This window comes from Rhodnius prolixus, unplaced genomic scaffold, assembly GCF_049639745.1.
Source record: "Rhodnius prolixus isolate KJV_2025 unplaced genomic scaffold, Rpr scaffold_8, whole genome shotgun sequence".
In the NCBI taxonomy this organism is placed as follows: Eukaryota; Metazoa; Arthropoda; class Insecta; order Hemiptera; family Reduviidae; genus Rhodnius; species Rhodnius prolixus.
In genome coordinates this window covers 7,913,473-7,935,759 of record NW_027411593.1, presented here as the reverse complement: position 1 = coordinate 7,935,759, position 22,287 = coordinate 7,913,473, and the positions used below count along the sequence as shown (strand labels likewise).

The 22,287-nt window shown below is 33.8% G+C and overlaps 1 protein-coding gene across 2 annotated transcripts in view; it reads left to right on the top strand.

Annotated features, from left to right (window-relative positions):
• LOC141450799 (ras-GEF domain-containing family member 1B-like) overlaps nt 1–22,287 on the top strand; it is a 450,679-nt gene that overhangs the window by 352,771 nt on the left and 75,621 nt on the right. For both annotated transcript variants that reach the window (XM_074121605.1, XM_074121606.1), the window contains exons 6-7: nt 14,294–14,527; nt 17,578–17,724. In XM_074121605.1, the coding sequence (XP_073977706.1) occupies nt 14,294–14,527; nt 17,578–17,724 (381 nt within the window). The remainder of the gene's footprint in view (nt 1–14,293; nt 14,528–17,577; nt 17,725–22,287) is intronic.

Genomic DNA, 22,287 nt, shown 5'->3' with positions numbered 1-22,287 from the left:
TTGCATTCACTCGCTGAGGACTCATTCTTACACTCTCTTCAGGATGTTACACTACTCGTTATTCAGTTTAGCCAACTCTTTTAGAATGGTTAAATCCAGGTAGGTTCAGAAGAACAGAAGCTGCCCTAGCATCAGAGTGTGTAAAGACGCCAGACCACCGCTCAGGACACTCAGTCGCATTTAGGAATTGCATTCACACGCTGAGGATTCATTCTTACACTCTCTTCAGGATGTTACACTACTCGTTATTCAGTTTAGCCAATTATTTTAGAAATATGTAGTTTATACCTAGTTCATCCCCAGTTAGTTATTGTAATTTCTGTCCGCTCGTTCCTAAGTTAGTGTTACTGCTAGCCAATCTACTCTTAGCCAGTAATCCTATCTTTTATTCCATTTAGCCCTTCATCCTCCTTAATCAAATCACTAATATTCCGCTCGTGCCTATACATTAATAACTACTTAAATCTCATTTTAGTTGACCTAACCGACATCAACCTCATCTACAGCTAACAATACACCAGCTAACTAACTCTAGATCACTGTAGCACTGGAAATACATTCCGAAACCTGGTACCTGACCATCATTTCTCTTCAGTTATACAGGATGAACAACTACTGTTCTTTACTTCTCGTTACTCTGCAAATAAGGTTAAATTAGCTGTACCGCCTTAAGCTTGCAGTATTCAAATTATAATGAATCAGTTATTTTACGCTTATCACTCAAGAAGAATTATCCTCCAATTAATCCCGGAGCTTTTAAAGTCCGTACAGAAGATTGAATGAAGTCAAAAAAAAGTAGCCCAAAGTTGTCCAGTTTGGGTCGATTGCAATTAAGTAAAAAACTTTCAGATAAAAGGAAGCGTGGGTGGAACTGGATAAGGTTGAACTCCATCCAGTTTAAGTTCTATCCAGCAACCATTTTGCTTCGGGCCCAGGGTGGCACTCTTTCTTTCGCCAGGAAATTTAATAACTTTAACAACGAAGGGTTTGGAATTGGAGTGTCGGAGTTTTCCAAGCACAAAGCATAATAATAACAGCTGAATGAAAGTTTGGCTTAAAAGCACAATCGTATCCGGCTTTGAACTTTAATAAAAATTGAATTTATCATTGAAATAGGCTTTAAAAATATAAAATAAAATACAATACTTGCAATGAAAGAAGTGTTTTTGTAGCAGAACAGTTAAATAGGGAGGGAAATCTAAAGTTTTCTTCTTTTTTTAATTTTCCTGCTCCCTTATTTCCAAGGAAACAAAATCGTTAACTTCCTTAAAATAAAAAACCAACCTCTTTTAATGTCTCACCCTAGTTTTACTTTGTCTCCACAAAATTTGAATTTATATACTTTTGAAATTCAAAATTTTCCTTCAGCGGAAATAATAATAATTAGTTTTTCATACATTAATGTATGAAAATTACCATTCTTTTGTTATTAATTTAGGCTACAAGTATGTGCGGTGTATAGGGCTGGACCAACAGTGTATACTATGCTCATTTAATATGGGTTTATATTCAAATTAAAGGACCAATGGTATAATACTTTATCTAAAAGCAGCATCTCATTTTCTCGGCCTTGACTCCCACTCCCTGGAAATCGTCCTAATTTAACCAGCCCTTTTCTTTTGAATTCGATTTACAGGTCAAATCTTGATGTTAATTAAGTTCAAAACTCCCTTTTTGTCCATACAATGTCTCTTAAGTCAGAAGATTTGATGTTTTTGGGTTATTTTTTAAATCTTAATCTACTGAAAATCCGTTCATGAATGATTTTTTTTTTTCTTTTTATCAGATAAAAAAGATTTGAGGGCAATCTGTATTTTCATCTGTTTTTCTTTAGATTCCCTTGACGCTCATAAAAGGAAATTTTTTGTATAAGGTGGTTATTATTCCCTGGTACACTCCTACATCCAAAAACCGTCTGCTGAAACTCCTTTCCTTCCTAGACTGCCATCCCAATCCACTATGCCGCGACATAGCCTCCTACAGATCCTTCTACAACATACAGACACAAAAGACTAAAACATATCCTACTCTAACTCTCTACACTAGCTGCAGGTTTTTCCTCTCCTTTTTTCCCTGCATTCCAATCCTCCTCACCTCTCTTTCTTCTGTATTCATTTCTCTTTCTTCACTAGATTAGAAGGTAAAAATGTATTATACATTACATTTACACTTCTGTATTTATTTTATGTATACAGGGTATCCCGCGTATGCAGTCCATTCTTATTATTTAAAAAACCATAATACTTTTTTTTAATAAAATGTAGTTATACGCGGGATTCGAACTGGGGATCTCCCATTTACAAAGCCACGCTCTTGACCACTGGACCACCATTTTGCTAAGATATTCTTACCGTAATCATAGGTCAAGAAGTCTTGCATACGGGGTGCATTAAAATGATGTGATGGTTGCTTTTATTTGATGATAAAACCAATTTATCCTGATTCACCCACAACCATTACATTACACTACATGTTTTAAAATCTTAAATTATTATTATTTTTTCACTTTGCGTCACCAATAACATTTTTTGCAGTCAGAGGACCTCCAAAAACGTGTATTTCTGGTGGAAAATTAATATCGAAAACCGTTCACGAATAGATAAAATTGTAACTTTGATCTTAAATATCTCAACTAATATTAGGGATATCGAAACGAGGTTATATCGAAATTTGGTAAGTAGACCAAAAGAAAAACATAGTTTACTTCGTGGGTTTTTTCGAAATTCCGCTTTCCTAAAAAGTTATTAGCGATTGGTGCGTTTTAAAAGGATCACCCTGTATATTTATTGAAATAAAGATTTATTCTATTCTATTCTGTATAAGGTGGTCAGAGGAATTTTTAAAAATGAAAAATCAGAGTATATTCCAACTGTGATATTTTGTTTACCAGCCAAGTTAAGACCTGGCAATACGCTTTCCATTCAAATGCAGCAAATCTACTCTCTATTTCAAGTCAAATTAAGTAGCACTTTAATTTGAGCGTTTCCTTATCGTTAATTTACAATCGGAAACTACATTTGTCATTATTATACACGCAAAAAAAAAGTATCTAAAAATAACTCTTTCATGAATCAGGAGCTTATTTTGGCTGTAAGCTTAACTAAAAAAAACTGTGGCTGTGCCATGGACCCGGCCGTGTGTTCTATGTGAATACGTTTACGTGACGGGTTATATTTTTTATATAAAATATTTTTATTTATGTATTTAGGATGAAACAATGTGTCTTCATAATCGACGATCGAACACAATCTATGCCTATACAGTCCGTCGTCGATGTAGAAGCGATTTCATCATCCACTTGCATAATTTCAACCGCCCCAGCTGCAGATGTACTGACACCGTCGTTGATCCGCTCGGCCGCATTCATTCTTTTACGTTCCCGATGGCACAGCTTGACTCGGTCATATGGTGTTTTATTATTACCATTCAGATTGTTCTTGAGAAGAGCCCTTTCCAACCGTATACGATCTCTGTATTTGGTTTTGGCTTTTCGACGCGTATAGGGCGTCATTATATATTTTTGATAATATTTTTTTATTCTAACACCTTATTATATTCACTGTCACTATTTTACGCTAATGTTTTATATACAATCGATAGATTGTGATGAGAGCTGACGATTAAAAACTTAAACGAACATCGTAGCTTCTCCGCGTCAAAAGTTATACTAATTGCAAATCTCGATACGCAGCAAAATGATCTCAAAATGGCGGCGCTTCCCCCTCCACCGCGCGCGATGCGTCACAGTCCTCGCCTATCGTAATGAATTCTTTGATCCTTTAGCTATCCAGTGGTCTAATTAAATATTGGATGTAGACGATAGATTTGAAACTATAATGCCAAACTGTATTCCCCGATTTTGTTATCATTAGATTTTTTGGATTGCCACCATATGATTCAAATTTAAAGACGTCAAAACTTTCTAAACAGCTAATATCTTCATAATTTGGCATAATTAAAACACATTTGTTTTTTTTGTTGTTTTTTTTAGCAAAAGAAAATGTAGGTCAGTACTATGCGGACAGTTGGTACACACTAAAACCACATCGGCTTGTCAGCCAAAACCAGTTGGGTATATGAGTATGGATTGGGGGCGGGAACTCGGCTGACGGCGGGGGCGATTTAGCTTGCTGTAAATATATATCTGCGTGTGCGCGTGTACGGTTCTGTAGAGGAGCCTAAGTAGCGGGGGAATTAGCAAGTCAAATTTGCGTAAATCGTTTGGTGAAGCCTAAACCAGAACGGCGGGTGGGTGCGGGTGTTGTATATGAGAAACATTCGACAGATGGCGGTGTTAACGTTGCCAAAATAAAAAAAAAAAGAAGTAGTTTTCAAACGGAAATACGAATAGGGATAAGCATGCTTTGGTATTTTTAATCGCATTAGGGAGTTAGATGGTATTGCGGGTACCAGTTTTGGAGGCACTAAATGTTCCTCACAATGGTACCTACAAAATATCAACCATTCTACTAAAAAAAAAAAAAAGTCCTAAACAGCCCAGCATTTTTACACCAGAAATACACAAATCTTACTGACGTCATACTGAAAATTATAAACACGTGGACAAATTTTTATTTGGTTTGTTTGCTGCTTTTTTTTTCTCCTCATTTCTGTTGACTTTCCCATATTTACTGCGAGGGAGGTTGCTTTTGTGTAACCAAGCTGGAAATATTCGATATTCGCCCGTTATGTAAATATACTTTACCGGGTACATCTATGTATACTTTTGCACTGTATAAATATATTCTTCTCTCTACTGAAATGCAAGAATATTATACACGTTCCTAGTGTATTGTGTGCTTCTCAGAAGTTCAGCCCACACTGACGATGGGAATAAGGAGAATTCCTCTTAAAAAAAAAACCTGCGACTGCTTGTGTGTTATAACTTTATTTCCTAATGCATTATGAAAATGGTTTCCAAAAATTTTCTTTTTACTCCTTTTCATTGGCTAAATACCATACTTAGACCAAAAAATTATATTTGAATTTAATCCCTTGTTAGGTTGAGGAGTTTTCCGAGTATGGAGGCGAGTCCCGTTTCCCAGGCAGTGCAGGAAAAAGAAACGAACTGTGACGGCCCTTTGTATTTATAACCAAGAAATAGCTCCCCTTTTCAAAAATTAAAAAAAAAAACAGGGAGATTTTCCCAGCATCCTTTTTGTGTATGATCTCCCAGGCTAAAGGGTTTAGATCACAAAGTAGTAATTCTAAACCAAATCAGATTCCGTGGAGTTCTATAAGATCTGCTGCTTTTACAGTCTACACATCTCCTATGGGCCTTCAATTAGAGATGTTTCCTGGGTCTTATCATCATAAGGAAAGATTATGGTCATGGTACTCAGCCTAGTTGAAGGGCCAAGAATCACATCCTTTTCGTGACGGAGGCGCCACGGTAGCCGAGCGTATAGAGGCGAGACGTGCGAAGCTAATATGTATTGTGGTATTGGGTGCGATTCCCGGTCTTAGGTCTTGGATTTTATTCAATGGTTAATAAAAGAAATTTACAGTAAAGTATGTTTGCTAGTCGCCTCCGTCTAACACACCTAATTTGGTAGTTGGACGTTAAGCTCCGCCTGAAAAAATAGGCGATTACTTTACTTCACGTCCTAGTCTGGCTAGTTCACGTGAAAGCTTGCCATTTCCATATATACAGCATGAACTTGAATTTTACATGCCATTGAGTCTCTGAATTTGCAGGATCGCCTGGAACCACCTTAGAGCATCCTTTAATCGGCCTAAGTTAAGGTGACAGGCAGTTCAAAATCCCACTTCAAAAAATAACCATCAATATTACACCAAAACAGAGAGTAATTTGTGCAACAATACTTCTCACTGATTACTAAGTTGTCGATGTGCCGGAAAAAGCAAAAACTGTTCGCCTCCCCAACAGAACAAACAGATCAATTTAAAATTGAAACATTTAGAGAAAACGGTGAAAGCGTGGCCAAATTTAGCAAACAACCACACTTTTAATAGCAGCAAATCTAAAATTTTTGTAAAAAGTAGACTACGAATACAAGAGAAACCATATTAAAGAAAATGCACCGAAAAATTGATCTTAAAACAATGAAATCAATAGTATAATTGTCATAAATATTTAAAAAAGTAATGGAAACTTATTCAAGATGGCAGCGTCAACATTGCCACATTACAGTCGGCTGTTTATAACCTCATGGCAGTTTTCACGGTTTTCCTCAGTCTCTAATCATGTGAATCTGTGAATGATCTCACGAACGAATAATTTTCCAAAGTACAAAAAGGTTTAAGTCAAAAAGATCAAGCAGTAAATCACACAAAAACCATAGGGATTTGTGTTTTAAATTTGTGGTTAGTTCCACTGGCGTATTGTTTTGGGTTAAAGGGCGTAATGAAAAAAACCAGCCTTTCTTGGCCAACCAAACGACTCCTTACCATTTTACTTACAATTAGAAGTCTAATTATTGCTGTAAGTAAGCTAATATTGTATAAACATGCTCCACACCCAAAAATTACACCAATTTTATTTCATATCTTTACATTTTAAGTTACACAATCTTAATAGAACTTAAAAAAGAGCCAAAAATATGGCCAAATATCTGAGATATTTCTTTAGTAGTTGCGATAAAAGCGTGTCAATTTTAGGTAATAGATCTTTACGACTTTTTTTCCAGTAGAACTAGATAGATACATCCGCACATTTATCAAAGAAATAATCTAAATAAAACATTTTTATCTTCCTCTATATAAAACTGAAAGTGAGCTATTTATTACATTATTTACCTTCCATGAGAGTAAAATGGTACTTTTATAGACTAGAGTTTAAATGAAAAAGGGTGGTATTATCCTACTGAATAAAATACTAAAAACCCTTCACTTTCGTATTAATTATAAAATTATTAAATACGGAATTTTGTTCAAGGGAATTAAAGTAAGAGATTATTTTCGTTGATGTTAAGCTCCATTGTGGTTCAGGGTTCGATTCTCAGTCTAAGCATTGGATTTTATTAATTAGTTAATATGAGAAATTTAAAGTCAACTATGTTTGTTAGTCATCTCAGTCCGCAATACTTAATTTGGTTGTTAAACGTAAGCCTCGCCTGCGTAAAATTGGCTTAACTTTTCTTATTTCGATAATTTATTTTTACGTTTCACCATCAACTACGGTTAGTGAATGATTGCAGAATATGTTTTATTTCAAGTAAGATGTGTCTAATTTTGATTTGATTGAAGAATTTTGTCGGAATAAATCAGTTAAGTTGAAAATTATTTAATTTTTGCAGTGAACATTTTTATTGCATAAGTCGATTCTTTATGAAATACCTACGGAGGAAAAAATAGTGAAAAAATTCTAAAGTATTGTTTTAATGGAAAAATTAAGCATTAAAAATCCTAATGGCGGATCGAAGAAGGGTCTAGTAGGCGTGTTCACTGGCCAATAGAATTCTAGGTAGGTGGGGGAATACCAGTTTCAATTACACGCCCACATACCACTTCTACGTTCCGCCATTAAGACTTTTGAGACCAAAAATTCATATCAAAAATGTACTCTAGAATTTTTTCACTATTTTTTCCCCCATAGGTATTTGATAAAGAATGATTTTATGCTTAAATAAAAATAAATTATTTTAATTTAATTATTTTAATAATTTATTTTACGTTTCACCATCAACTACGGTTAGTGAATGATTGCCGAATATGTTTTATTTCAAGTATGATGTGCCTAATTTTGATTTGATTGAAGAACTAAGTCGAAATAAAACAGTTAAATTTAAAAAACCATTAATTTTTGTGGTAAAAATTTTTTATTGCATAAGTCGATTCTTTATGAAATACCTACGGAGGAAAAAATATTGAAAAAATTCTAAAGTATTGTTTTAATGGAAATATTAAGCATTAAAAATCCTAATGGCGGATCGAAGAAGGGTAGGCGTGTTCACTGGCCAATAGAATTCTAGGTAGGTGGGGGAATACCAGTTTCAATTACACGCCCACATACCACTTCTACGTTCCGCCATTAAGACTTTTGAGGCCAAAAATTCATATCAAAAATGTACTCTAGAATTTTTTCACTATTTTTTCCCCCATAGGTATTTGATAAAGAATGATTTTATGCTTAAATAAAAATAAATTATTTTAATAATTTATTTTACGTTTCACCATCAACTACGGTTAGTGAATGATTGCCGAATATGTTTTATTTCAAGTAAGATGTGTCTAATTTTGATTTGATAGAAGAATTTTGTCGGAATAAAACAGTTAAATTTAAAAAACCATTAATTTTTGTGGTAAAAATTTTTTATTGCATAAGTCGATTCTTTATGAAATACCTACAGAGGAAAAAATAGTAAAGTATTGTTTTGATACTTCGTTGGATGCTAAAGTTTAAATCAGTTTAAACTTTGTTAATACCATTTCTGGCTTATGTTCTTCAAAACTCAAAATGATTGCTCTTTTAACTGATCCTTAAATTTGAGGAAATCTGATTGTAAGAAAGATTTTAATAAACTGAATTATTAAAAAAATTTATTTGCATGTGATTTGTTACATTCTGCATTCTACAAAAGTGTGCTTGGTTCGAAAATTTGTTTTAGATTTTTCTCTGGTTTAGAGTTTTCTCTCAAAATTCTTATTTTAGTGTAACATCTTCAGTTTTGTATAGTTTGAGAATTAAATATGAGTCTACAATTCGAAGTTTGGCAAAAAGTTAAGACTTTGAGAGAATTAGTGGTATTTCTATCCACTCAAAGTGATGTATTAAACGGTAATCATATAACTGTATCGTAATGCGCAGGTTTTCCATACTGTGTACTTCAGATACTCTTTACAGTGACTGTAAATATGAACTACACTTATCCTGGCTTAGTAAACACTTAAAAACAGTACCTTAGGGTTTTACCAGAGGTCGTTGATATATTCAACCACTTCTATCGAGAATATATTTAGGCCAATTCCATTCATATTTACATTAACTCGTTCGTTAACAGTTTACAATTGGCAAAAAAATAAAAAAATAAAAAATTAATTGAATCTAGAGAGAGTGCAGTAGCGTGCAAAAAGGTAGTTTGTTTTGCTGAATTAGATTTTCTGAATTTGTTGGTCCTTCAGACAAGAACAAATTTGAAGTAGAGAAAGATTGTGGATATTGGCTAACAGATGAAGTAGCACAAGTACCTTGGCACCATTGATCAGCATCAATTAGTTTATTTTACAGCTTAGTGAGAAGGGTCTCGGATAAGTAGAAAGACCAACCGGACGTCCTCGTTCCACACTTTGATGTACGGCAGTGATAATCAGATGTTGTGGTTTAAAGAACAATCTGTGGAAATGAGATTCCAGTAAAATAATTGAAAATAAATAAAGGGAAAGAAATAAAATGTTTTTCGGTTTTTATAATTTGAGGAAAACCGATAAACGATACCGGTAGAAGATTCTGTAGGAAGAGCTCGAAGGAGGTGGAGAAGAGTTAAGAGATAGCGAGAGAGGCTTTTATTAGTTAGAAGAATTGGAGTGCAATAAAAAATTTGTAGAAAAATTAAAAAAATCAGATGCTTTAATTGGGTTCTCCAAACATTTTGGTTTTTTTGCCATCAATTGACAGAACTCATCAATAAAAATGCGCTAAACTGTTCGTAAATTTTACAACTAATATTAAAGTCACGACTATAATTTAAGATCTAGTCTAATGACGGAAGGATACTTTCTTATATCCTGTTATTTAGTTTCTTGTAAGCTTTTATAACATAACATCATCTTCTTCATTTGAACGCCACATAAAGGGTATGTCTTCAACAGCTGTATCCTCTTTCCAATTTTAACAATGTTAATAAATGTTTAAGACGTCACCTTTGATAACCATCCGGTTCTTTCGTTCCTTTTCATTTCACGACTCTCAGGAAATGGATCTCCGGTAATCTAATCACGTTGTATGACTGCTTTTTTTTTTTTTTGGATAGCTGAGCCAGTCTTTGCTATTTCAATGACTTAGGCGGCCTATAACACTTAATTCTTGAATTAAGAGTCTCAAAGCGATGAGGTGGCTTTTCCTTTAGTAGCCTCTTAACAAGTGAATTCATGAGCCTTAATTAAACGTGGAATAAAAACTAAACTTATTTTTCAGTAGGATGAAAAATTAATCCCAGTTTCAGTCAATATAAACTTTACTATGCCGAGCTTTCGATCTAGGGACTAGGTCATCTTCAGGGCTAATTTACAATATACGGTTTTACATCATTAGAGGGTTGGTGTGTCTTCTGTCTTGTCTGTTCATGGACTGAGTTGTGTTGATCACACACCAACCCTCTAATGATGTAAAACAGTACATTGTAAATTAGCCCTGAAGTTGATCTAGTCCCTAGGTTTTGTAGTAATGTATGGTTCTACGAAATATGATAATTTGTTAGATAAGATTCTAATAGGGCGGCCCCTTAAGGCATACGCCACTGCGACCCCTTTGGATGTATTATGGCTCCTCTCACTCTAGAACTCACCCTCCAGACTCGTTCTTTTAATCAGACTCTTAATTCTGGGAGAGCGACTCTTGAGGGGTAAAGCTCACCAGGCCTTGGTTTTTTCCCTCCCCGAGAAGTAACATCCTTAGCCATATAAAGCCCCTCTCACTGACACAACACAGTGCAGTGCCCGTTTCCTCCTCCTCTTTCTGACAGAACCTACAAAAGGCCTGTCCATCTGCCAGGCCCATGCGATGCATGTGTTTTACTAAGCCTGCAGTGGCCACAATCATAATTTGTTAGAGTTAAGTATGTTTCTGGTAAATTCCAAATTTGTGGAAAAGCTTTTAGAATCGTATTTCAGAGAAAATGGTGTTGGTTTAATTCAAATTATTTTTCTTCATTTATTTTACCAACAAGTTCAACTTGGAACTTAATATACATTTAAATTGATTTAAAAAAATTTCATGTACACAATTCTTCAGTACCATGCTATTTACTTATTTATTTTCCAGCACCTTCTCCTTTCTGAACATGTCAAACGCATAAGATATTCTACTTACCCTTGTCACAGTTATTCTCAATAACCTTCCAAGAAGTGGGGGTAGGTGTTTATATACTTTGTAAAAATCCATATAACATATTTCTCCCGAGTAAACCTTACGGTTATAGCCTCTACGCTTTCAACTCCTCAACATTCTTATAACGTCTTGTATATGGTAAAATAAGATTTCCTCTCTCTCTCTATCACTCTCTCTCTGTCTCTATCTCTTCCCCACTTTTATTTATATTTATTTTTTTTATTTATTTTCTCCACACCATAGGAACATTTTCATTTCAGTTACGTTCCTTTCAGATATTACTATTGACACTGACATAAATTGCAACATATTTAAAGGTAAATAAGGTACATCCTAACGGAAGATGACAGACAATCCATTATGGTCCTTTTTTTTCACTGAAGCGTTTCTTAAAATACACACACACTTCACCGTCAGCGCTTAAAATGAATTTCTAAATAAATTGTATTCTACAAAATTTTTCTCGAGTTTTGAAATTGTTGGTTTCAATTTAAATTCAGTCATTCTTTATTTTATAGCACTTAATATTGTAAGAAATATAACAGTTGCTGACAGCTTAGAAGCTATTTCCTCCTAAATTTTCTACTTACTGTATAGTGTATATTAAGTTTAAAATATTATAATATTTTTATGCGTCGCAGAATTAAATTAATTTTATTAAATAAAAAAAAAAAATTAAAAGTTCTGTATTAATGTGGGATATAAATGTCTTATTTCAAAAACTTTGTGATCCATTGTTTTGTGGAGTTCAAAAAAAAGAAAAATCTTTTTTAAAGAAGTTACACGCTTGGGAAATTAATAAAGTACTTTACTTTTTTCTTCTTTTCACCGTATAATTTATAGAAGTTCTGGTAGTGTATGCACTCGACTGTTCCCTAGGGATAAACGTTACAAATACTTAGGAAGAAGTTAACTTTATTATTTCTTTATTATGGGATAAGATTTAATAATCCTACTTTCCGGACTTTTCTCTTTTTTTTCTTCCCCTAAGCTCTGTTGGGGGATATTTATCTTGGAATTAGGTTATGGTAATAAAAATGACTAGTGGTTTCTGTATTATTATTTAAAAAAAAAATTATTAGCGTAATGGTGTAAGTTTTTTAAGCGATGCAGGAGTTAGTGGAAGCTGCAGATTAAAAAAATGAAGGACTTCGAGGTAGACAGAGAGAGAGGGAACTCTCTCACGGCGAAGGTACGATTTAGGTTGGATATTGCATCTCATCCAAAGAATGGTTTTTTACAATTATCTTTTCTGGATGTTCAAGAGCTAGCATCTCCTCTGGTCTTAAGGTGTCCTCTTATAGCAAACACAATCTTCAGCCTATTCTTCCAGTCATAATCATCTGTCCAGAGGTGTTAGAGTTCAGTATCTTCCTGGGAAGATGAGCCTATATTGCCCTCTTCTCAGATCATATTGAATGGCACAGCAATGCAGTTTAGTCTGGGTGGAGACTCCACGACCAGACCAGCGGCAGAACAACTTCGGCTTTTGTGGGCGGCTCGTTGACTCGAGAAAGCGCACTCAGCTATCTGAGAGGCTTCGTTTTTTGACTCCGACAATTCTAGTCCAATTTTCTTTCAGGTTTGGGCTAGAGAAGTACTGGGATGAAAAAAGAAGCAGCAGAGGAATGTTTTATTCACAATAATTGGGAGTTTTATTATTATTAAGCTTAGGATTCAAGATTGGCGAGAAATCGGTCAAATAAAACAACTCGTCTTTTTGCTAACGTTTCGACAAATATATTGTCTTCTTATATATATATATACCCTATATCTGCTATATCTGTATATATAAGTATACCCGCTTCTCCAGTTCTGGCTCTTAGTTTCTGTAACTCAACCGACCCGCATAGCCACGTAAGTTTCAATAATTATTTTTTTTGTATTTTACTGTTTATTTTTGTATTACTGATTTTTACTGATTTTCTATGTTACTGACCCTGTAAATTGTTTTGTATTTGTAATATCCAGGCCCTGAAGAAGACAATATATTTGTCGAAACGTTGGCAAAAAGACGAGTTGTTTTATTTGACCGATTCCTCGCCAATCTTGAATCCTAAGTTTAACAATTTACGGTCACGAAACCTATATATTCATTATTATTAAGCTTCTAAAAAAATCACAGACCAGTTTACCAAAATATTTAAATTAACTAATAAAGGCAATTTAATTAGGGAAGATCTGTTTAGCGAAAACCTTAATAAACTGTGAATAGATAGTGGGTCCAATAAGCGAAACTAATCTCTAAGCATGATTCCTCTACAATTACAGGCTCTACTCTAATCTGTATCTGGGTATACACTCACACTTGTATGGTAGACTATTTGGCAAAGTTCCCGTAAGGGGTACCATTTCTAACTATACAAATGCCAAATTTCCTTTCTTGTGAAGGTCTAATGGCCAACGATGTTTAAAAAGGATGGCTACAATGAATTCTCGTTCGCGTTAAAGCAATACGATTAAAATAGAGCAGGATTGGAATCTTTGCTATTAAGATAAACAAATCCTTTTTGATAAAATACCTTCCCATAGATTGAAGGAAGAACTTTTATCTCCATAACTAATAAGTGTATTCTTTGAAATAAAGTAAAAAATCTCTTTCCCAAATATATATTTTATTCCCCATTTGGTTGATTAAAAATACATGCTGACAAATGGATTAGATCCTTAATATATAGGTAAATTCTAAAATACTATTCTACGTATATTTTCTCAATTTATCTTTGTTAAAAGGAAAAAATGTTGGCACCTATTTTCTCAAACTGCCAGGTTTTAAGTATTATTTTCAATTTAATCTTTTTCACAAATTAAATTTCCCTGAACATTTATCTACTCGTATCTTTAGATCACATAAATTTTGATTAAAATTATTTGGAATAGTACCAATCTTCAGCTGTTGCATTCATCTTTATTTAGTTCCCATTTATTAAATGGAGGATTTGCAGTATATATTTTCAATTATTATTTTTTTTTAAATAGATTTAAGATGCGTCAATATCGTGAGTTTATTGGCTCTCGGAGCTTTTTGCAATGAACTGCCGGCCATCGGGCAGTGTTTTCTCATTATAACACTGTCCATCATCGAACAGTGAGCTGCAAGAAACTCTAAAATTTTGAATCCTGGATCTCTGCGCAGAATTCCAGTACCAATTAGCTAATGTCTCCTCTAAATGGTTCAGATTTCAATTTATAAATGCTGTATTAATCTGTTGTTAATTTTCAATTTGTTTTTCAAAGATATTTGCAAATTATAATGGATGAATGTTTGTTTTTGATTTTTCACAGACTGAAGTGAGCGAGGTATGTGGTTCGGCGGTGAGTCTTGCCCAACAGTTGACCCACATTGAGCTGGAAAGACTCTCCTATATTGGACCAGAAGAATTTGTACAGGCCTATATAAATGAAGGAAATGCCCCAAGTTTGGGAACTGATTTTGAGCCAAGGATTACTACCAACTTTGAGGTGTATGTTGGTTGGACGAATCGTTTGTCTCGTCTGGTGGTTACCGATGTGTGTAGGGTAAGTACCATTTTTTTTTATTTTTGGTAGATGTAAATCAAGTCTCCCCCCCCCCCAAAAATGAAGGAAACTTGGCGACGCATTTCACTTAAGCACTGACTTAAATTCGTGTTACCTAAAAACAGTTTCGAATCTAATTGAAATATCTTTCCGGAGCACAGACAGTACCAGAAACTTTGTCACTTCCTATAAATCAACAGAGAGTACATAAAATTATATGCTCCAAAAGATGCAGCTTGCTAATTAGAACAAAGAATATGGGTTCCTGTTTAATTTTGTTACAACTCGTTTAACAATTTTGGCGTCTAACAGAAACTCCTTGAAAACGCTGCACAGTTTCAGCGCCCTTAATTTGCACGCGTCAACGCTAATCTCTTACTTATCTCTAAAAAAAAAAAAAAAAAGCATCTCTGCTGTTTGGGTCACATATGTTCACAAATTACGCTATGGCAAAGCTGCTCAGCTTCAACGAGCGTAAAATAAACATTCTACAGCTGTTCAAAAAACGTTTTTCACTAAATAATCTTCCATTATTATTTGGTAATTTGTTTAAATAATTATGTTTATTTGAAAATGTAATTTATCTTTCAATTTTACAACTTCTACTCATTTATCTTGCTGTTTAATTGCAACCATTTCTTCGCATTGAAGATATCACAGTTTCCACTTTAAAATATCTACTGAAATGGTGCCTTTCTCAAAGATTTTCAAACATGGCGGCTCAATATTGTTGAAAATCAAAGGGATCTTCCCAATGAGTGGGCTTCCCAGTCTTAAATCATGTGTGGGTTTCCGGTTTTCCCAAGGATCTTTACCTTACTTCCGTTTTTTTTTTTTTTGAAAATGTCTGCATTGTTGGTTAATATCACTGATTGTATCTATCGTAGTACTGTATATCTGATCGATTCCAGACTTTAATCGATCACAAGAGGTCGATTAATCACTTATAAACTACCTTACTTTTCGGAGAAGGCAGAAATAATTCCGAGTAGTATTCTGGTACCTATTTTGTTTAAAATACAATCCACACCGCTGCTCTTTCTTTAGATACTTTGTACAGTAACTTTGTCCTTCGTCTAGTCACCTTCGAGAACATCTTCCTCTAAGGAAAAAATGGTGTACAAGATAGTGGTGAATGAACAGAAATGCAGTAATGTGTATTTATTCGGGTGGGCTTTACGTCTAACTACTAAGTTAGGTGTCGTGGACGGAGGCGATTAGCTAACTATACTTTAATGTGAATTTCTCATATAATCGCTCGGCTATCGTGGCGATTAGCTAACTATACTTTACAGTAAATTTCTCATATAAACCATTGGGAATATAGACTAGTACCGCAATACATCTTAGCTGTGCGGGTCTAGCCTATAACCTCTCGGCTATCGTGGCGATTAGCTAATTATACTTTACTGTAAACTTCTCATATAAACCATTAGGAATATAGACTAGTACCGCAATCAAGTAGGGTCTTGCCTACAACTACTTGAAAACTTTTACCCAAAACAGAAATTTAACCACAACAATTTAATATTTCGACACGACTGCCTGTCATGGTGTCATGGTGTTCTTGATGGAAACAATTAAATTATAACAAAAGGGTTGACGTTTTCTTTACTGCTTTTACTTTAATAATTCATCCGAAGTGTTATCATAGAAATTTCACGTTTAGAACTTTCTAGAATTCTATTTCCTGTAACAGATCTAGTATTTTTCTTTTTGTTCGTAGATGTTCTTTTTATTTTTCCTCTTATCCAGCGTAATTGGCAGTAATGCCATAGTACAGCTTGCAACTAAAATTCTATGAGCGTACTCTATGTGCAGGTACCTTATTTGAAACATGTTGATCGAAAAATTATTTAAGCAGAATTCTTATGGAAATTAAGATAAGCTTTTCCAAATAAAATACCTTTTTATTTTTATTATATATATCGATTATTATTATTATTTGACAAAAGTATAAATAAAGTAATGGTCACCATTACGGTAAACTGATAGCAGATCGATAACAACAATACAGAACAACTAACATCAATTTCATGAAAGTCTAATCAATCAAATTTTTAATAACATTTCTCGGATGACAAAGAAATATTACTTCTCCAAACAATTCTATGAATGGATAATATTTCTTATTTATAGAAGTAAATCAATGATTTATTTATCTCTAGACGGGAACATCCCTTGCTCCTGGTCGCGTGTCTATCCGTTATAATAGTCACAATTTAATATCAATTTTATTACTTAAGTTCTAGGGTCTTCATTTTAAATTTTGAGGCCTCTTGAACTCAAATAAGTTTGCTTTCAATAGACTTATATGTGTATGTATGTACGAGTACGTATATGTTTTGAATGGTCTCAAGATAACTAATATTCAACATAAATCCAATATCTTGGGCTTTACTTCGAGAGAAAACTTACTTGGAATCATCAAGCACGACTGAGTTTAGAACTCAACAGACGCTGAAAAGACTATTAGACAACAGATCAAAACTCACTCTAGACAACAAAAGACTTATTTATGTAAGTATATTAAAGCCAGTCTGGGCTCATGGTATCGAACTGTGGAGGTTCAACAAAACGCTCAAATCTCTTCAAAGAATCCAGTGTCCTTGCAGTCTACATTTGACGTTCATTTCGTCAAAATAAGTTGCTCAGATCTCATCTTAACTTACAAATCTCATCGCAAATGCACACTGGTACAACACCTTTCTTCCAGAACACTTCCAGATAACACTTTAATGTCTTAAAAGCCACTTCCTCGGGATTTCCTCTCTGACGACGAGAGCCCTAGTTACCTAGACCACTAGGTAACTTCTTCATTTTGTCGTACTTTATATTTCCTCAGATATTTTATATTTCCAGTTATATTCCCTAAAATTTTCAAAGTGACCTTAAATATCGATCAAACTCACTCACTAAGAGTTAGATGAAGTAAAGTATTTTTTTTTTAAAAAAAAAAAAGACGATAACCCCCTGACCATTTATTTAGTTTATAAAAGAACAACATCAATATATTTACTTAAATTTATTTGTATCTTGTTATGTTGTAGTTAATGAAAAGTAAACGTCAGAGAGTTCGTGTGCTTCAATTTTGGGTAGATACAGCCAAAGAATGTTTTACCATTGGCAACTTCAATTCGCTGAAAGCAATTTTAAATGGACTGAATTCGAAAGCTGTTGCAAGACTGAAAAAGACGGTGAGTCAATATCATTATTATTACTTTTATTTTTAATCAATTTCCAATTTTTGTGAGACTGGGGAATATTGTTTAAATAAACATAAACATTCAGAACACTTCTCAATTTAAAATTTTATTTTTATTCATTATTTATCATTCACAAATATGAAATTTAATAAAATTATTGAAGGTTTTTAAAATTTATCAGTTGACTACAAATTTCACATCCAACTTTACTTTTTAGTTAAATTGAAATTTTTTTTAAATTTAATTTCTTTGAGAAATTCTACTTATAAGCCGTAGCTTGAAAATTAAGTAGCAAATAGGAATACTGTCTAGACTTACCATGTTATCAAAGCATTATCTTAAAAGTATTGCAACTTTTTCCAAAGTAAAACTTTACCTCGAATAAATCCTAAATTTTTAGTTAATTTTTCCCAAAATATAACGTTTCCATTTAAAAAACTATCGTATTGTTGGAGCTTTTACTAAACAAACATTGTACTGTATGTAAAACTAACTCGAATAATATTAATTAAAGATAGAATAATAAATCTGCCCAAATTTGATTGAATAAAATTGAACCACTCGAGCTTGAATTGTACTTGAAATTAAACACAAAGAGAGTGGGGCTTTGTTTTTTTGGGAGTGTGAGAAAGAGAGAGATATAAACGTAATTTAAATTTCATTTATATTATTGTAAATTATAGGTGAAATCAAATTAGATTTTATTAATAATGGATATAATTAATTAGCCTTCCTAAGAAAAGTCTAGTACAGGATTGGCCAACTTCTGTATAATATAGGATGGACTTTTGACGTGAATACGTCTTTAAATTTGCTATCATATGGAGGCAATCCAAATAACCTAATGATAACAAAATCGGGGGATACAGTTTGGCATTATAGTTTCGAATATTTTACTGCGTATCGAGATTTGCAAGTAGTATAACTTTTGACCCGGAGAAGCTACGATGTTCGTTTAAATTTTAATCGTTTGCTGTCGTCACAATCTGTCGATTGTGTATAAAACATTAGTGTAAAATAGTGACAGTGAATATAATAAGGTGTTAGAATAAAAAAAATATTATCAAAAATATATTATGTCTGCCTGTACGCGTCGAAAAGTCAAAACCAAATACAGAGATCGTATACGGTTGGAAAGCGCTTCTCAAGAACAATCGGATGGTAATAATAAAACACCATATGACCGAGACAAGCTGTGCCGGGAACGTAAAGAATGAATGTGGCCGAGCGGATCAACGACGGTGTCAGTATATCTGCAGCTTGGGCGGTTGAAAGTATGCAAGTGGATGATGAAATCGCTTCTACATCGACAACGGACTAGATTGTGTTCGATCGTCGATTTGTTTCCTTGATTTCATCCTAAATACATAAATAAAAATATTTTATATAAAAAATATAACCCGTTACGTAAACGTATTCACGTACAACACACGGCCGTGTCCATGACGCAGCCACAGTTTTTTTCTCTCAAAAATTTGTCGCGATCTACTACTAAGCAATAATGGGGGAAAGGGCAATAAAAGGAACAAAATATCTTATTAGTAGTAAATATTTATTATTTAATTGAGAAGTAATTACTGGAGAAATACATATGTATATTTTATTTTACTGCCCTATCGTTAGTGAGAAGCTTGTTTCTGCATGTTTCTAACCAAGGAATCATAGTTTGGTGTGTACCCAGACAAAGATAATGGCAAGGAATCATTAGTATATGAATCAGTAGAGAGCGATCTATAGTCTTCGTTACTACTGCGCGTTGAGTTCGTCTCCTGTCGGCTCTGATCGACTTGTTGGCCATACCTGGTCCAGTGTATCTAGCCGTTCTGTTTTTTTTAATGATCTTCTCTGATCTCATGGCACAATCCAGCAATCACAAAGCCAGCAAACGGGAGACTATTTTTCTCTTCTGGACAAAGACTAGACGGAGGCTTTAGGTTAACCAAACCCCTACCCATTGTGACGACCTCTCTTTTAACTCACGTAGAATAAACCTTACTCTTTTACAAAAGTCCAGAATTTACCACCCAATGCTTTTGCATATTGACTTCTCTGGTCACCTGGTACCCAATGGCCCCCCCGCAAAGCAAATTTGATAGGGTTTTTGAGATAAGTTTTTCTCTGCACCTGTCATTCTCTTTCTCTCTACAGGTGATGTACTCATTTATCTGAGCAGAAACACTTTGTAGAGATTTTGTGTGACCAGTCGTGCCTTTAAGGTAGGGGTTAAGTCGGCAAAGAAAGACACTTCGCGTCTACGTATGACGTTTACATTGACCAGCAGACTCCAAGTGGAAAGTACTTCTATGCCGCATACTGTAACAAAGGAACTGATGTTTCAGAGGTGAAGTTTCATAGACCGCAAGGTAGAATAGTGCTTGGCTCTCGATCTACGAGTACATCACCATGTTATCTCGCTCCATATGTAGGAACAAGCATCCCAGAACAGAGACTTAATTCTTAATCCAAGTCTCTATTTCATCGTGTCTACAATCATGAAGGGAAAACTGGGCTCAGAGATAGAAGCCACTTCCGTTTCCACCTCCGTCAAGTCCTCTGTTTTCTTACTTAAGAAGTGTGACTACTTATGTATGTATTTTTGTTTGTTTGTGTATTTTGCGATTTAAAAATCTGATAGTAAATATATTATGGTAATTTTAAATATCGAAGACCCCATTGGCTTTAAATGAAAACGAAAAGTTAACGAATATTTTAATGGAATATCCGGTTTTTTATATTCAGTTAAGATTGTGTGGTGGTGTGGGAAGTGAAAATTAAAATCCAAATGACCTACACCCAATCTTTTCTTCAAGGGAGCTTGAAGAAAAATTAACACGTCATCTCCAGAAACAGTGTCCTATTGTATTTCTGTCACAGAATTGAAAAATGTTATTTTGATTTGTCCCCCTCTATTCAAAGAGATCCGTAGAAAGTTGTACAAGTGTAAAGGTCGATAAGTCATCAAGGTTCAGCCGAACCGTTTGACAAAGCCACGCTATACTTCTGCTAGTGACGATATTTCGATTGAAAGATAATTCTCCTAAAATCTTGTAACTTTTCTTGCCTTACGCCATTTTTGAAGCTGTATAATACAAATTCAAGAATAGTAAAGTGATTACAATATACTATGAAAATTTAAATTCGATTAATAGTAAGTTGCCCATCAATTTTCTGTATCGATATATCTTAATATCAACGAAATCTTGTTACGTTCTGCAAAATTTATCTTGTTATACCTGTCACAGTTTATAATTGGAGTTCAGACTGCTTTTTTATCTTCAATGTGTTTATTGCAAATTTCGTTATTCGTTCTTTAATTTTGAATATTGCCATCGCTTCATCACAACAAACCAATATTAAATTGTCAGTCTTTGATATTGTCAATATCATATAAAAGAATACTTTTACCTACTTTTTTGGGGGGGGCTTTTTTTTTGCATCGGCTTTCGCCATTCAGCCAGCATCGTCTAGGTGCTTATCACTAGAATATCACTCACTCTTCATTCTTACTCATAAATACATTCGCTTCACTCATTCATCTCTCTACTATATACAACTACGTTTTTACATAAACCAGTACAACTAATGGATGGATCAGTACTCTACTATATTCCTACCATCCTTATAGCTTAACCGAAATTAAAATCACCGTAATCCTTCTCTAAACATTTTCTTCCATTCTTTTTACAATTGCTTCTATAAATCTAGCGAACATATACTTTCTCTCTTTTTATTCGACCATTCTCACTTTTCTTTTAAACGGTGACGCAAGTTTCTGATTTCTACAGATGAATCTTGGTTCCGATTCTTTTCCAGTTGTAGCCTCCTAGTCAACATCTCTTTTATTTTCCCTACTTGTTCTTCTGGAAATCTTGGAACTTTATTCTTGTTCGTATTATAGTTATTTATCGTTTGCTCCGTAATACAAATACCGTTCATTCATGGACACTTAAAATTGGTATAAGTTTAAGTTAAAAATACATTACCTTTTGCTTCTATATCTATGGATGTATAATCTCAGCTATACGAGTCCAAGAATACATTTTTTAAAACACCAAAATGTCTGTGTACATTGGTTGTTTTCAGTCTTTATCGTGCTTTGATCATATCCTAGATAATTTCCGGAAACTGTGATGTACACTTGCTCTATTAAAATAGATTCCTGATATATATACATTTCCGTTTTAAAAATAAATTCTAATGAATGAAAAGCTTGCTTTTAAAATTCTTTTCCATGCAGAGGAAAATACTTTTAAAATGAATTTTTTTTTATTAACTTGTTTTACGAGAATTATAAATAGAATGTCCGCATTTAAAATGTAAATATGACGCAGAAATGACATTTATCCAAGCTGCACTTACTTAATTAAATTTACTTTTACAATTTACATTTAAGTTTAAGCACTTAGATAAAGCGCTTAGCCAAGTAAAACCTTAATATAGACTTTTATAAAATATTTAATTACGTATTTATTTTTTATATTTAATAAGCGGTAGTATCGTGATTGTCTCAAATTTTCATAGATTAACTTTTAAACGGAAATTACATATTTAAGA